Genomic DNA, 15537 nt, shown 5'->3' with positions numbered 1-15537 from the left:
TACTTGAGCCGTCCATCACCTGTTGCCTCCAAGGATGCACATTTTAGAGGAAGCTGGAATTAGAAGCATAGCCAGGATTCAAACCTGGGCACTTGGATGTGGAGGTGGGTGCCCTAAGCAGTATCTTAACTGCTAGGTCCAATGCCTGACCCCTGCTCCACATTTTTGTGTGACCCTTACTTGTTAAAGAAACCAAGCTTGGGTCCCACATATGCCTGTATTTATCTAGTTGCTTTCTCATCATTTTTTTTTAAACTTCAATTCCCTGTATTTCCTATGAACTGGGTGTTAGATCTGGAGATATGTTAAATTTAAGGTAAACATTTAGAGTCCATCACAGGTTATGTTGTATGGTTCATATCAGGTCTCATCAGCAAACACAGAATATTTGAGCTATTTTTTTTTTTCCAAGTGGATGCTGGGTCCAGAAGCAAGCCTTTAGCTTGGAGATTAAGATCCCTGCCACTTTGGCATGCCTGGGTTTGATTCCCAATTCTGGTTCCTGACACTAGCTTCCTGCTAATGCAGACTTGGGAAGTAGCAGTGACGGCTCAAATAATTGGGTTCTTTCCACCCACTAGAGAGACCTGATTTGAGTTCACGGCTTCCAGTTTGAGCCCTGACCACTGTTGGCCTTTGGGGAGTGAACCAGTGGGTAGAAACTGTTTATCTCTGCCTCTCAAATAAATACCATGAAAAAAGAAATTGGGTCTGTCCTCATTTGTTGAAAAGTCTGTTCCCCTGGTTGAATTACCTTGACACCTCTGTGGAGAGTCACTAGCTGCTGTTGGTGTGGTTCCCCGTCAACCTTCCTGAACTGCTTTGTCTCTTCAGCTCGGCAGGACAGCTGTGCTGCGCCTTGGGCCCCCTTCCCTGCTCCAAGGCCTAGAATATGCGTCCAGGAAGAAAGGTTGAATATGGGGCTCAGCTCCCAGGGACCAGTCTTCTGTTGCCTTTTTGTCAGTTGTCTAAAAACAGTTGTACATATTATGTTCCATTTTCTAAGGTTTGCTTTATTTTATAGTGGGAGGACAAGTTCCATACCCATACATAGCCAGAAGCAAAAATATGAACTCTGCCTCTTCTCTCCTCCCCCACTTCAGTTGTTACTAAAAGTTTTTTCTTTCTTAAGGTCTCAGACCATTTATTTTCTTTATATAATTGTATTTGTTAGACAGATTTTACTTTTTTGAAAGCAGGACATACAGAAAGATCTCACATCCGCTAGTACACTCCTCTTGTGCCCGCCGCTAGGCCAGGCCACATCCAGAAACCAGACCTCTACTTAGGTCTCATGGTCTCAGACAGGCACTCCCGTATGAGATGAGCGTCCTCAGTGGCATCTTTTTGTTTTATTTTTCAGCTTATTTATTTGAGAGAGTTACAGAGGAGGAGACACAGCAAAAGGTCTTCTGTCTGCTGGTTCACTCCTCAAATGGCCACAGCAGCTGGAGCTGAGCTTATCCAAAGCCAGAAGCCAGGAGTGTCCTTTTAGCCTCCCCATGTGGGTGCAGGAGCCTAACCGCTTTTACCATCTTTTAATGCCTTCCCATGCCATAGCAGAGAGCTGGATTGGAAGTGGAGCAGCCAGGACTCAAATTGGCGCCCTTATGGGATCCTGGTACTACAGGTGGTGATTCTACCCACTACGCCACAGTGCCGGCCCCTTCAGTGGCAAAACTGCTGTGCCAAACATCTGCCCCATCCGGTGCAGTTTTCATTGCAGGTGCTACATTTGGTTCCTTTTTCTTCTAGCTCCCGTTCCCCTCCACATTATGTTCTGTTCTGTAAACCCTTCAGCATATTGAGCGTGTTTGTAGTAACTGCTGTTAAGGGTCCTTGTCTGCCGATTCAGTCATCGGTCCGTTAGTGTTTTGTTTTTCTCCTGGCATCTCCAGTCATTTTCTGTTGGATGCCAACCATGAGTTTGTAAGCATATGGATTTTACTCTCTTCCTTAAAGCGTATTCAAGAATGTTTTGATTGACAGTAAGTTACTTGCTCTCAGCTTGATTGCTCTAAAGCACAGTGCATTGCGCATTAATAGGATGGATCTTTTACCCTAGAACCAGTTCAGCCTCGTGCCCTGGCGTTCCCTCTGTTCCTTGAGTCTCACAAGGGCTCTCCTCAGGCTGGGCAGAATTAGACTGTCTGTCAGTCGCACTGCTAGCGGTTCTTCCTTCGAGGCCAGGATTCAGGGTCTCAGTGGAATACTCTGACATGTATATCTTCTGATGTCAGAGTATCTCATTTGATCCTCAGCACAACAACCCTGCGAAGCAGGCAGTGTAACCTTCACTCTATAGACAAAGGCGGCAAAGCTCAGGGAAGCTGGTTTTGTGACTTGGTTATAAGGGGAAGACATGTATAAATACATGTCCAGTGTCCGATCGAGTCTTGACATATAATATGCTAGGCTTAAAGAGTATGCTAGTTTTATAGAGCAAAGTGTGCTTCTAAAATCTGTATGTTTCTGTATGCCTCCAGGTATTTTATGCATGGTGTGTGTCGGGAAGGAAGCCAGTGCCTATTCTCACATGACTTGGCAAACAGCAAGCCGTCCACCATCTGCAAATACTACCAGAAGGGCTACTGCGCCTATGGAACTCGGTGCAGGCAAGGATCCGCAGCTGTCCCCAGCTCGTAACACTGTCGTGAATACTGTTGGACTCAAATGCTTCATCTGGAACCTGGCTCTTCATGAGGGGGCATTTTTCTGTTGTTTTAAGTTTTTATTTATTTGAAGAGCAGAGAGTATGCATCTGTGATTCACTCACAACAGCCAGAACTGGGCCAGGCTGAACCGGAGTCCAGACTCAATGTGGATTTCGCAGGGACCCAAGTACCCGAATCATGTGCTGCCTCCCAGGGTGCACATTAGCTGGAAGCTGGACTGTAAGCGGAGCGGGGGCTTGAACCTAGACACTCTGATACGGGATGTGGGCATCCCAAGCAGTGACTTAGGTAGCAGCACCAAGTGCCCGCCCCAGTTTCATAACTCGTAGATGAGAAGAAGGTTTATGCTTTTGTAGCACAGAGGTGATCTGTTGTGTCCTGGATCGCTGCACTTCTTTGCTCCTTCTGCACAGTGGGGGCATGGGAGTGGGCCTGTGTATGCTGGCAGTGCCCAGGCTGTATCTGACTGTTAGGCTGGCCCCTTGTCACCATTTGGGGACTTCTGCCTAAGAAGCACTGAGGCCATGAGACCCTGGGAGGATTCAGTCTAGCATCTGTCTGGAACTTCCAGGCCCTTGAGCAGCCTAGAGCACCCTGTCAGTCCCATTCAGGTCCCACTGGATGGTAGGCAGTTCCTACAAACGGAGGCACTTTGCAGTTCAAACTCTTGTCTGCCTGCCACGGGGAGCAGGAGGGCTTTTGGTGGCAGGGAGGGTGGAAGGCTGTGGTGCTGCTGTCCCTGCCTAATGTGCGGTGTGGTGTGTTCTGTTCAGATACGATCACACGAGGCCCTCTGCTGCAGCGGCAGGCGCTGTGGGTGCCCTGCCCCATGCTGTGCCCTCCCCAGGCTGCCACAGTCCTCGCCCTTCTTCCGACCTCACTGTGTCTCTGGTGAAAACGCACTCAAACGAACCTGGGAAGCGTGAAAAGAGAACACTGGTACTTAGAGACCGAAGTGAGTGACCTGATGACTTTTGGCACTTTTTTTGTTTTTTTTTTTTTTTTTAAGATTTATTTACTTATAAGGCAAAGTGACAGAGGGACACACGGGAGTCTTAACCATTGGGCTGAACACCCACCCCATCTCCTTTTTCTGTTATGTGTTTTAGGATTTATTTATTTGAAAAACAGAGCTAGTAATAGATCTTCCATCCATCATTCATTCCCTGGTTCACTCCCCAAATGGCAAAACAGCCATGTCTAGGATGCGCTGAAGCCTGGTCTCCCACATAGGTGGCAGGGACCCAGGCACTTGAGCCATACTCTGTGGCCTTCCTAGGCACATGAGCTAGAAGCTGGATCACTAGGAGTAGCCCAGACTCGAACCATCACCCTGGGATGCCAGCATCACAGCGAGTGGCGTAACCCGCTGTCTGCGTTGCCGGCCCGTGTCACCTGTTTTGGAAAGCAGTTTTGGCCTTTTGTGCTTCTTCTTGGACTTCTCTCGTCAAGGGTTCCCCCAAGCTCACATCTCCCCAGGATGCCGATGCAGGCACTGGCACTGTTGGGAAATGGGCTCCGCCTGCTGCAGAGCCGTTGGAAAGCACCTCTGGCCTCGTGCCCACGTCTGGGTTGAGCTCTGCATTAGGAAGACCAGAAGAAGGGATTTTTGTCAGCACGGAGCTGCCGTCTTCAGAGTGTGGCTGTCCCGTTGGCAAGACAGCACTCAGTTCAGAGCTGAGCAGTTCCATAGAGCATGCTTCACTGTTTGACTTGAGGTCAGCGTGGGCAACCTCGGCACACAGAGCAGTGTCGGGATGTGGGGGGTGTCATGCCCTGGGACAGGGAGGGCAGAGGCTGCGGGTTCTGGAGAGTCTGCAGCGCCTCCAGTTGGCACTGTGAGGTAGGCAGGTTCCATCCTGAGCAGGGGCCATGGCAGTGGACGTGCTGGGAGGGCAGCCCCAGGGTGCAGGCTGTCTGGGGGGGAGGTGGCCGCGGCACTAGGCTTTTATTCAGCTTGAGTTTCAAATGAGAGGTAGTTTGGCTTAGAGAGAACCCCACTGTTTCTGTTGCCCTCAATGTAACTTGCCTTTGACTCGTGTCTGAGTTTTTTTGCTTTAGTATGACTAGTCCATGTATGACATTTTTAGACATGCCCATTGTAAGCAGCAGTTTTAGTGTTTGATGTGTAAATATATCATGTTCTGTTTTGGCGTTTCCATCTTGCCATGTGTGTGTGTGTTTTTTTTTTGTTTGTTTGTTTGTTTGTTTGTTTTTTGCTTCAGCACTCCTACTGAAAGAAGTGGCATTATGAACATTTTAAAGTGTTCTGTTCTTTATTTCTCTTTGGCCTGTTCCAAGGCTGGAACTCCTTTGAGTTGCATGATTGGTTGGTTTTGGCTGATGGCTTCCTGTAGAGATGGGGCGGGTTTCATTTGTGTGCACTGTGTGTGTTCTGTTCAGATCTCTCAGGCTTGGCCGAGGAAAAGGCTCCTCCCAGCGCAGTGAGTAACCCAGGCAGCTGCAGTGACCCCCAGACCAGCCTGGAGGTGAAGCCACATTCCTACCTGGACGCCATCAGGAGTGGCCTCGACGACCTGGAGGCCAGCAGCTCCTACAGCAGCGAGCAGCAGCTGTGCCCGTACGCAGCGGCCGGGGCGTGCCGGTTCGGGGCTGCCTGCGTCTACCTGCACGGGGACGTGTGTGAGATCTGCAGGCTGCCAGTCCTGCACCCCTTCGACCCCGAGCAAAGGAAGGCTCATGAGAAGGTACAGTCGCACAGCTCTGTGTGAATTTCCTGTAAGGTACAGTCACACCGCTCTGTGTGAATTTCCTGTAAGGTACAGTCGCACCGCTCTGTGTGAATTTCCTGTAAGGTACAGTCGCACCGCTCTGTGTGAATTTCCTGTAAGGTACAGTCGCACCGCTCTGTGTGAATTTCCTGTAAGGTACAGTCGCACCGCTCTGTGTGAATTTCCTGTAAGGTACAGTCGCACCGCTCTGTGTGAATTTCCTGTAAGGTACAGTCGCACCGCTCTGTGTGAATTTCCCGTAAGAAATGCAGAAGCTGCTATGCGACAGGCTCGTCGTACGCCCACATCTCTTGCCAATGGGACCTGCATTGTGTACCCAGCTTCATGGCGTCCTAGTTTCAGGTTCTCTTCCCACTTCTCAGTTTGCCAAGTTTGATTTGCTTACAATAAAGAGAAGAGGAGGCTTCAGAGGTGGGGAGCCTTGCACAGTGGAGCCCTCCCTGAAGCCACGCAGTGCTGCGCTGGGAGCCGGCCACGCTCTGTGTTGGAAGCGTTGAGGCACCACATGATAGGATCTGAGAGCGAAATGTAGGAAGGGACCTACAGGTCCCGCATGGCCTGCCCTCCCATGAGGCTTTGTGCTGGGCCAGGGCTCTGACGATGGCAAAGGCACGTAGGAGCCTCGCGGCTGCAGTGCTGGGGGCCAGGTTCCTTCAGGTTCGGGACGGACATGGTGGCCACCACGTTCAGGGCTCCCCTTGTGGGAAAGGGCGTGAGCAGTGCAGCCGAGGCGTCGAGGGCTGAGTGCTGCCTGCCTGTGGACTGGGAGAGGCAGATGTGTGTGAGGATGGGGCTGTCTCCACGTCTTCCCAGGGGACAGGGTGGTGAGCACAGAATTGGAGCTTTCCTCTCCACCTGGTCATCTCACATCTGTGCCCAGTGAGCTCCCCAGGCCAGCTCAGGGGAGGGACTCGGGGCACGCCTAGCGCGTGAACTCATGACGTCACGTCACTGGGGAGAGGTAGTGCCGCTTACCTGTGACTCTCAGGCTGAGGACTGCGGAGCATTTCTGATAGAGCTGAGGAAGGCAGTGGCCAGAGGAGCCAGGAGACCAGAGCTCTGGTCCCAGGAGCTCTGCCACCCCGCCGTGGTCCTTACAACCCGTCTGGACCTCTGGTCTCAGCTCCAAGCTGTGCCAGAAAGCAGGTGGCTGAGAAGACCTTGCTGTATCGGAGAGAGGCCTGCGTGCGGGGCCTGACCCTCCACTTCAGGACGTCCTCACGGGGGCAGCGGGGCAGTGGCCTCTCCTTGGGTGCGCTTCACTGCTGGGTGTCACCGTGTCCTCTCTGCACTGCAGATCTGCATGTCCACCTTCGAGCACGAGATGGAAAAGGCCTTTGCCTTCCAGGCGAGTCAGGACAAAGTGTGCAGCATCTGCATGGAGGTGATTCTTGAGAAGGCGTCCGCCTCCGAGAGGCGGTTTGGGATCCTCTCCAACTGCAACCACACGTACTGCCTGTCCTGCATCCGGCAGTGGAGGTGTGCCAAGCAGTTTGAAAACCCAATCATTAAGTAAGTACAGCCGGGGTGGTGGCCGTTGCCAGCAGGGCCCTGCCTCGCCCTCCCCTCCCCGCAGTGTCTGCGGGGCCCTGGCCCTCCAGCATGGAGAGGCGGTGGCGTCTTGACCTGCTGCACCACAACACTGGCCCTCTGGTTGTTTTTGTTATTCACACTTGAAAGGCAAAAAGGTGGGGGGGGGGGTGAGGGAGGGGAGAAAGGAGAGTAGCTCCCCTCTGCTGCTTCACTCCCCAACTGTGTGTAGCAGCCTGGGGACCTGACCCAGATCTGTGCCTTGCAGTTAAGTAACACGGAGCAGCTGGATCCCGTTTGTTCCTGCACTCATCTGCTGGTGACCCTCTGGGCTGTCGCCACTTATAGGCTGTACCTGCTTGTGGGCAAGTCTCTGTGGTCATGCTTTTTCTCCGGATGTGTACCTCAGCGGGAGACCGCGAGACCCCAGGGTCACTTCACAGTTCCCACCAGCAGTGACAGAGCATTCTGCTTTCTGTCCTCACCAACGTGTTTTATTCCCGATTTTAAGCAGCCTCATGGGTGTGAAGCATCTCCTGTGGTCTCAGTTTACATACACCTTGTAGTGAATCATGTGGAGCATTTTTTATGCCCTTCGTGGCCATTTTGGAGAAATGCCTACTTTGTTCATTTTAATGAATTTAGATCATTAATTTGAAAAGTTAAGTTACAGAGAAAACAAGAGAGATCTCTGATTTGATGGTTCCCTCCCCAAATGGCTGCAGTGGTCAGAGCTGGGTCAGGCCAAAGTCAGGAGCTTCTGGGTCTCCTGAGGGGCCAGGGTCCAAGGAGCTGGCATCCAGTGGGATGCAGGCATTGCAGGCATTGCAGGCGGCCCCTGAACCTGCTGCACCACAATGCCAGCCCCTTTACTTTTATTTTTCATGCCTGAGAAGAACCTGTGTTTAACAAGAAATAAGGTTCTTAAAGTCTGTAGTGGTCACACATTAGAGCAAGGAGTTTACTAGTGGAGTGTGCCCAAGAGTTGGAAGTCACATCCCCCTTACCAACCTCATTCTTATTCCAGGTCTTGTCCAGAATGCCGTGTGATATCAGAGTTTGTAATTCCAAGTGTGTATTGGGTAGAAGATCAGAATAAAAAGAATGAGTTGATTGAAGCTTTTAAACAAGGAATGGGGTAAGTGCTTCGAGCCTGCCTGGCTCCCGTTCCAGCCTTTGTCTTTGCCTCTCTAGGCCTTCCCCTCTCTCCTATAAGGATGCGGTCTTAGGAGCTTGGGACCTTCCTACTGTCAGGTGACAGGCTGGGCTGGGGATGCAGAGAGGGAGGACAGGGTGCAGGGGGTTTCCATCCGCTGGTTCACTCCCCAAAAGGCCGCCACAGCTGGGACTGGGCCAGTCTGAAGCCAGGACCTTGTTCTGGGTCTCCCACGTGGGTGCAGGGGACCAAGGACTTCATCTACTGCTTTCCCAGGCCATGGCAAAGAGCTGGATTGGAAGAGGAGCAGCAGCTGGGACTCAAACCCTTGCTCATATGGGATGCCGGCGCCACAGCACCGGCCCCGGCTTGCTCAATCTCTAAACTGGGCAGTGAGCCCCAGGCGAGCTGGGTTGTTGGTGCTGAGGTCAGCGTGGCACTTGGCTGTTCATTCATGAAGCCACTGTCCGACAGGCCTAGTGTTGGAAACCACCAGACAGAAATCCCAGCCAATACAGCTCGTGTGCTAGTGAGGAAGAGAGCACAATCAATAAGGAAAAGACCTGTCAGAGGCAGCTGGGCTCAGGAGAGGCATGAAGAGGGGCTGAGTGAGGAGGGCTGCGTGGCAGTGCGGGAGCCGAGGCAGTGAGCCATGCAGCTGTGACACAGCCAAGGCTTGAGACGGGAGGGGGCAAGGGGACAGGCTGGGACTCTGGCCGGGAAGCCAGGGATGCTGGGGCAGGGTGAGGAGAGAGCTGTGTAGTTGATGGTAGACCAGACTTCCTGCCAGCAGATTGGTTTTGATCAGAGCAGTGCTGGGATGGGCTTGCTACTCTGAGAAGGTCACTATGGTGATGTGGTGAGGACCAGCGAGAAGAGCGGGAGTGGGGGCCACAGAGGAGGGGTGAGAGATGGTCGGGTTTACTGATGGACCCACAATGGTGGGGGAGAGACGAGCTCATTGGACGCACTTGCAGGGTCACTGCTGCACACAGCTGTGCTGGACTTGCCCCTTTATTGACCAGCTGACTTATTTTCAGCCACTGGTTCACTTCCTAGATGGCCTCAACAGCCAGGGCTGGGCCAGACCAAAGCCAGGAACTTGGAATTCCATCCCAGTCTCCCCCAAGGGTGGCAGGGGCCCACATGCTTGGGCCATGCTCTGCCGCTTTCCTAGATGCGTTACTGGAACAGCTGGGGCTCGTCCAGTGTTCACATGCGATGCTCGTATCACAGGCAGCAGCGTAACACCAGCGTTCAGGGAAGCAGCATAGCCATCAATGCCCAGCAGGCAGAGCTGCTGGGACAAAGTCCCACGCCCGGTCATGGATCGGGTCACCCATCTGTTGGCTGCATGGTGGCAGTGTGGGTCTGACACCACACGTGTACGTGACGCTGCTACTCGGAGCACGTGAGCTGTGCTGAGAGACAGACAGGATTCACCAGTTCTTAGGGCGCTCCAGCGGGGGAGCAGCACGCGTTCTGTTTCAGTTCCTGCAGCTGAAGTTGAGATCCGGTTGACAGGGTTGGTTTCTTCTAGAGGCTGTAGGGGACAATCAGTGCAGCGTCTTCTGGTGGCTCCAGTAGTCCTCGGCGGTCCTTGGGTGGTACCAGGCCAGCCGCTGCGTCTGCCGTCACCTGACCTCCTTCCGGGTTCTTTTCTCTGCTCCAAGGACATGGATCAGGACCCACCTGTCACCCAGCAGGATCTCCTCTGGAGGTCCTGAGCCCATTAATCTGCAAAGACCATTCCCCCCGCCCCGAAATGACGCCACAGGGACAGGCACCAGGGCTTGGATTTGGACGTGAGGGCCGGTGTTGGAGCCACTACACAGGAAACTGCAGAGCATCAGGCTGTGCTGTTTCCACAGTGTAGCCCTTCTGTTGGGGGATTCCACTGCAATGTGCAGCTTTTTAACTTTAAAAAGATGGCTTTTCTAGGGGTTACAGTATGTATACTCTGAGCTTTCTGTCAGAATTATTGTTCCTGTCCTGTGTACCAGATACAGTGCCCATCCATTCTACTTACATACACTGTAAACCCCACAAGGTCACAGAATTCCTGCCTTTAAAACCTTGGTTACTTAAAAGGAAAAATATTTTTTTGTTACATAGACTTTTGGTATTTCCAGTGCTTGCTCATTCAATAATGTCCCCCTGGGTTCTGCACCGGTACCGCAGTGTAGACTTCTCTCCTGTCTTGCTGCCCTCAGCGGTACTGCATGACCCGTGTTCACCTGGCACTGACGGGTGTGCGGCACTGTCGTCTAGAGCGGATGTGACGTGGACAGGAGGATGCGTGTGGGCACGGTCGGTGCCATTTCATGCGGGAAACTTGAGCATCCACAGGCCTCGGCATTGGCTGTGGAAGGGTGGTGCTGCTTTTATGTGGCATCATTTACCTCCAGCCTCGAAAGTCGTCGCCTGTCACTCGGTCTTGCTGGTCTCCCTGTCTGTGCCGTCTGCCCTTCGACGGGCATGGCTCTCGGGTTTTCCTTCTTTCTTCACTTTGCAAACATGTTACATCCCTGTACCAATGGCCTCTGTGGCAGCTGATGAGAAGCTGAGGGCAGATTTACTTCGTTATTTGAAAGAGTTACACAGAAAGAGGAGATGAATAGGTCTTCCACGTGCTGGTTCACTCCCCAAATGGCCGTAACGGCCAGGGCTGGCCCCTCCTCTACTGCCATCCCAGGCCAGAGCAGAGCTGGATTGGAAGTGGAGCAGCTGGGACTTGAACTTGTGCCCACATGGGATGCTGGCACTGCAGGCAGCGGCTTCACCCACTACGCCACAGCCCTGACCCCGGCAGGTGCACTTCTAATGTGTCTGTTTCTCAGGCTGTGTTCATCTTGGTCTTCTTCATAATGTATTCTGTTATTCTCTGTATCTGAGGTTGGCATTCCTAGTGAATTTAGGGCAACTGTAGCCGTGCGCACCACAGGCTTTCTGATGCTGTTCTACCCTGGGGCTGCTTTTTTGCACCTTCTTCCCTGTTTATGTCCTTGAACTTGGTTGTTGTGGCTGCTTTGAAACTCTAGTCATCCAGAGGTTGGTGTCTTGATTGCCTTTTCCCTTACAAATGGCTCACACTTTCCTGATTTTAAGCTGGACTTCTCATGCGGTTTCGCCCTGCACTTTCGCACAGGCAGGGGTACGGCTTGGACTCCGCAGCCTGTTCGGTGTCTCTTACAGAGCCGGGTTGCTGTCAGCTTGCACGTGGCCAGGGGGCTCTGGAGCGCCTCAGGCCCCGCGGCTGCGTGTCCTGTCGGCCAGCCTCCCTCTGTGGTCCCCACTGAGCTGTGCTGTCGGCTGTCTTCTTCAACAGTCCGCCTTCAGCTGCTGACTCCACGGAGCTGCCCTGCCTTTGCTGGTTCTCCACTGCCTGGAGGACTTGAACGCTACTGCTGCCTGTGTGGAGGGTCCCACCTGGTAGGAGCTTGCTGGGCCACACTAGGAAGTGCAGCTGTGTGTAGTGTTTCCTTTACCTTAGCTTGATGTTTTCCCATGGCCCGCTCATGTCATTCTATGGTGTGTCCACGAGAGGGCGGTGAGGCACAGGGACCCTGACTGCAAAGGAGATCTGCTGAGGAGTGGCCTACACGCTGCCTTGTGCTTGCCCTCTGGCCTTTCCTGGCCTTGCTTGCCAGACCTTCAGGGCACCCGCTGCGATGGTGCAGCTCAGTGTGCAGATGCCTGTGCCAAGACCCACAAGGAAAGAGATGAGGGTGAGTCTGTAGAGGCCCTGGATCTCAGCTTGGCCCTGGTCTTCAGGGGCACCGTGATAAGTAGAGGAGAGGCTGGGAACGGTAGGTCCCGGACTTTGACCAGTTTAGTGAGTGGCTGGCAGGCAGGCAGGCAGCAGAGGGTGGCTTCTCATAGCTTGGAGTGTGGGGACCGCAGGGGGCAGAACCAGCACAGTTGGGGAACTCTGATCTGCCGAGTTCACTGCTGCTCTGCCGGACGTGGGAGTTAGCATCCAGGTGCCCCGCTCAGACTCTTAGAACCCAGGGACAGGCCGGGGCCCTGCACGCCACATCCAGCCCACATCCGGGCACTGTTCCTTATGCCCCTGCGTTCCACCCTGGGCCGTGGGCTGACTGGTTTGGGCCTTATTTTTACTACTTGCCCCTTCCTCCATACTCCCACATAATCCTCTGGTTTCCTGGGCAGTCCTGACTTTTCCTCAGTGTGGAACCATTTTTTCATTGTAGCAAGCAGAAGGAATTGTAGGCGTCTGGGGGGAGTTCACACTTGCTGGCTTCCATAGACCTGTACCTGTCCTACGTATTTAAAGCTTCTGGGGCTGGCCTGTGACACAGCAGGCTAAGCCACCACTTGTTGCACTGGCACTGATACAGGATGCCAGGGCCCAGTCCAGGCTCCGATCCAGCTCCCTGCGAATGCGCCTGGGAAGCAGCAGGTAAGGGCCCAGAGGCCCTTGGGCTCCTAAACCCATGTGGGATGCCCAGGAGGAGGCGACTCCAGGCTCCTGGCGGCCATTTGGGGAGTGAAGAGATGTAAGATCTGTGTTTCTCTCTGTTGCTAAAACAATTCAGAGCTGGGGTCTGAAGTACATGAGGCATTAGGACACCCTGCTCTAAGAGTGGGAACTGAGGGAAGTGGAAGGTGCCCCCTCCCGTGGCTCCCAAGTCCCAGGGTCCTGGGGCAAGGAGGAATACAAAGTGGCCTGGTGCAGCTGCTTTTGGAACTTAGAGCAGGGGCAAGTAGCCACCAAGTCTGGCTGAGCCCTTAGGCTGCTGTCTGACACAGTTGAGTCTCCAGCAGGTTTGCCTTCTGTGGGAGATTAACATCACAGTGGGGAGGGGGAGTGTGACCTACTCGCAGCCTGTTTGCCCACCTGTCCCATGACACAGACCGAGTTCTGGCATCACAGGCGCTGTGCCAGCAGTGGCACATCCTGACCCCATATTCTCTCACCAATCTCTTGATTCCCCCCTTCCTTTTCAGAAAAAAAGCTTGTAAATACTTTGAGCAAGGCAAGGGGACCTGCCCATTTGGAAGCAAATGCCTTTACCGCCACGCTTACCCTGACGGGCGGCTGGCAGAACCTGAGAAACCGCGGAAACAGCTCAGTTCCGAAGGCACCGTGAGGGTAAGACTTGGCTGTCCCTGGTTGGGGGCCGTCCCTGCCCCTCCCTAATGCAATTCTGGCAGTGGAGAAATGGGGAAGGCAAGAACAGGCCACACAGCCTGCCTTCCCGTCGCCTGTAGCAGTAACCCGGATGTGTGCTGTCTTCACAGTTCTTTAATTCAGTGCGGCTCTGGGATTTTATCGAGAACCGAGAAAGCCAGCACGTGCCCAGCGCTGATGACGACGTGACAGAGCTCGGGGACCTCTTCATGCATCTGTCCGGAGTGGAGTCGTCAGCACCCTAACGAGTCAGTGCTTGCCCCCGCATCCTGGGCCGTGCCGGGCCCCTTGCACTGCAGCCTGAGACGGAGTGTTGCTTGGCATCGAGTGGGTTGTACCTACCCTTGATCTCATGCACTCCCGTCACTGTAGCCTTGGGAAGAGTGAAGGATATAAAGTAACCTACTGAGTACCTGGAATCACTTCCGCTAGCTGATGTCTTAGTTGTAGCCCCTGCCCTTGAGGGGGCGCGCTGGGCCTGTGCAGACTGACAGCTTGCACACAAAACCTGCCTCCTGGCCTTCCTGTTTCTCTCCCTCAAATTCATCAGGCCCGCCAGCAGGGCGTTCTTCAGCCCAAAGAGCCGAGTGCAGAGCTGCAGCTCTGGGCCAGGTGCTCTCGGAGGCTCGTTCCTGTGTTCAGCTGTGCAACAAGCCGTCAAAATCCTCCATCACTTGTCCCCATCAGGGAGGCTCCTGAAGTAGTACAAGTACTGGACAGGCAGCCAAGTTCAAGGCAGGGCCTCCAGCCAGAGTCGTCCATGCAAACCAAGTCCCCACTCTCACCCACTGGCTCGTGCCCACCAGAGTAATTACATCAAGGGCTTCAAACATACACACATACTTAGACAAGGTGAAGTTCGCACTGAAGCCAGCTGTTCGTTCTTACCTGGCTTTGATGTGAACTCTGAAAACTTGAGGGCATCCAGAAGGTTCTGGTTAGCAGTGGTCCTGAACAGGCGCGAGGGCAATCAGCTGTTGACATTTGAAGCACACAGAACCTTCTGAGTCAGAGCAAACCCACCCCAGGCCTGCATTTAGCTGTTTGTGTTAAAAGCTAGATACCAAATACACTGTAAAATCCATTAAAGTGTGGGTAGAAGATCTCTTCCCGGAGTTTAGAGTGCTTTTTGCTCGGTGCACATAGCTGACTCTTCACTAGGGATGGTAAAGAACACAGACAAGAGCTCCTGAGGCTTGAGCTCTGCTCCGGGAGGGAGTGAACGAGGGGAGAATTCCAGCTACGCGTTCTCAGCGTTACTTTAAAAAAGGAGGTAACAGCCATTAAAGCTAAATTTAATTTATTTTATTAAAATAACATAATTGAGGAACCATCAGATAACTGTATTTTGTCAGGCGCAATAAAAACAAAATTAAAACCCAAATCATCAAGAAAACCTCTTATTACTGGCTTCCTTGCATACACAATGATATGAGTCGAGACAAGGCTGGCTGTGCAGCCCGCCCCATAGGGGCAGCTCCTGGAAGACGAAATTCAGCATGACGGAAGACTGCTCCCTGAGAGGGTGGAGATGGGGAGGGCCTTGCTCGGAAAGCCGTCCCAGCGCGCTGGGCCCGCAGGGGCTGTCCCCAGTCACCTCCCGTAGTACCGAAGCAGCTCCTCCGGGCAGTCCTGGGCTGTCTGGTGCAGTATGTGCAAACTGGGCTGCACCAGCTCTGACGGAGTCCCTGCTGCGAGCCGCATTCCTCTCAGGAGCGGATGGCACCTCCCGTGCATCCTCCCACCAGAGGGCTGGCCGGCTGCCTTGACTTCCCCTTGGAGTAAGCTTCCTCTCTCAAGACGACTCACTGAGCTGACAGCGCGGCCGCCTCCTGTATTGCCATCTGTATCTACTAATGCAGCCGGAGAAGGCTGGGCTCTGCGCGCTCCCGAGAACGAGGGGGCGAGCAGGACAGGCCAGCATGGTGAATGGCTTCCTTCTCCCAGGGCCAGAAAGGGTAGAAAAGAAGGCAACGTGAAGTGAAGGCCCAGTGAGTAGTCTCGAAGGTCCTTAGCAGCAGCAGCTTCTCTGAAAACATGCGCTCTGCGCCCAAGAAAGGGAGCAGAGAAGTGGTGCCTGCGGACGTCCCTACCTGCCCGGCTGCCTGAGCGCAGGTGCAGTCACTAGAAGACGGGCAGTCTCGGGGACGTGGTCAGCGTGCAAGCATTGATGTCCTCAGTGTGGGCTGCCCGGTGGAGGGATGGCTCAGAGGCGCTCCGGTTGATCTTCGGCAGAGAGTGCTGGAGCAGCTCGATGGAGGACAGGAT

At 53.5% G+C, this 15537-nt stretch overlaps 2 protein-coding genes across 27 annotated transcripts in view; one reads left to right on the top strand and one right to left on the bottom strand.

Annotated features, from left to right (window-relative positions):
* Positions 1–14653, top strand: part of MKRN2 (makorin ring finger protein 2) — a 27364-nt gene extending 12711 nt beyond the window's left edge. For 2 of the 6 annotated variants that reach the window (XM_008260414.5, XM_089306641.1), the window contains 7 exons: positions 2487–2615; positions 3449–3630; positions 5079–5383; positions 6726–6940; positions 7986–8096; positions 13086–13230; positions 13380–14653. In XM_008260414.5, coding sequence (XP_008258636.1) covers positions 2487–2615; positions 3449–3630; positions 5079–5383; positions 6726–6940; positions 7986–8096; positions 13086–13230; positions 13380–13514 — 1222 coding nt within the window. In that variant the 3' untranslated portion in view covers positions 13515–14653. Of the gene's footprint in view, positions 1–1363; positions 1727–2486; positions 2616–3448; positions 3631–5078; positions 5384–6725; positions 6941–7985; positions 8097–13085; positions 13231–13379 lie in introns of all 6 variants that reach the window. The other 4 variants (XM_070051092.2, XM_089306643.1, XM_008260416.5 and 1 more) reach the window with 3 other exon arrangements.
* RAF1 (Raf-1 proto-oncogene, serine/threonine kinase) overlaps positions 14553–15537 on the bottom strand; it is a 91962-nt gene continuing 90977 nt past the window's right edge. For all 21 annotated transcript variants that reach the window (XM_089306629.1, XM_070051084.2, XM_089306636.1 and 18 more), the window contains one exon: positions 14553–15537. In XM_089306629.1, coding sequence (XP_089162755.1) covers positions 15394–15537 — 144 coding nt within the window. In that variant the 3' untranslated portion in view covers positions 14553–15393.

Source organism: Oryctolagus cuniculus, chromosome 10 (assembly GCF_051225735.1).
Source record: "Oryctolagus cuniculus isolate XC-2025 breed Fujian yellow rabbit chromosome 10, ASM5122573v1, whole genome shotgun sequence".
In the NCBI taxonomy this organism is placed as follows: domain Eukaryota; kingdom Metazoa; phylum Chordata; class Mammalia; order Lagomorpha; family Leporidae; genus Oryctolagus; species Oryctolagus cuniculus.
This window is presented reverse-complemented; position numbering and strand designations above follow the sequence as displayed.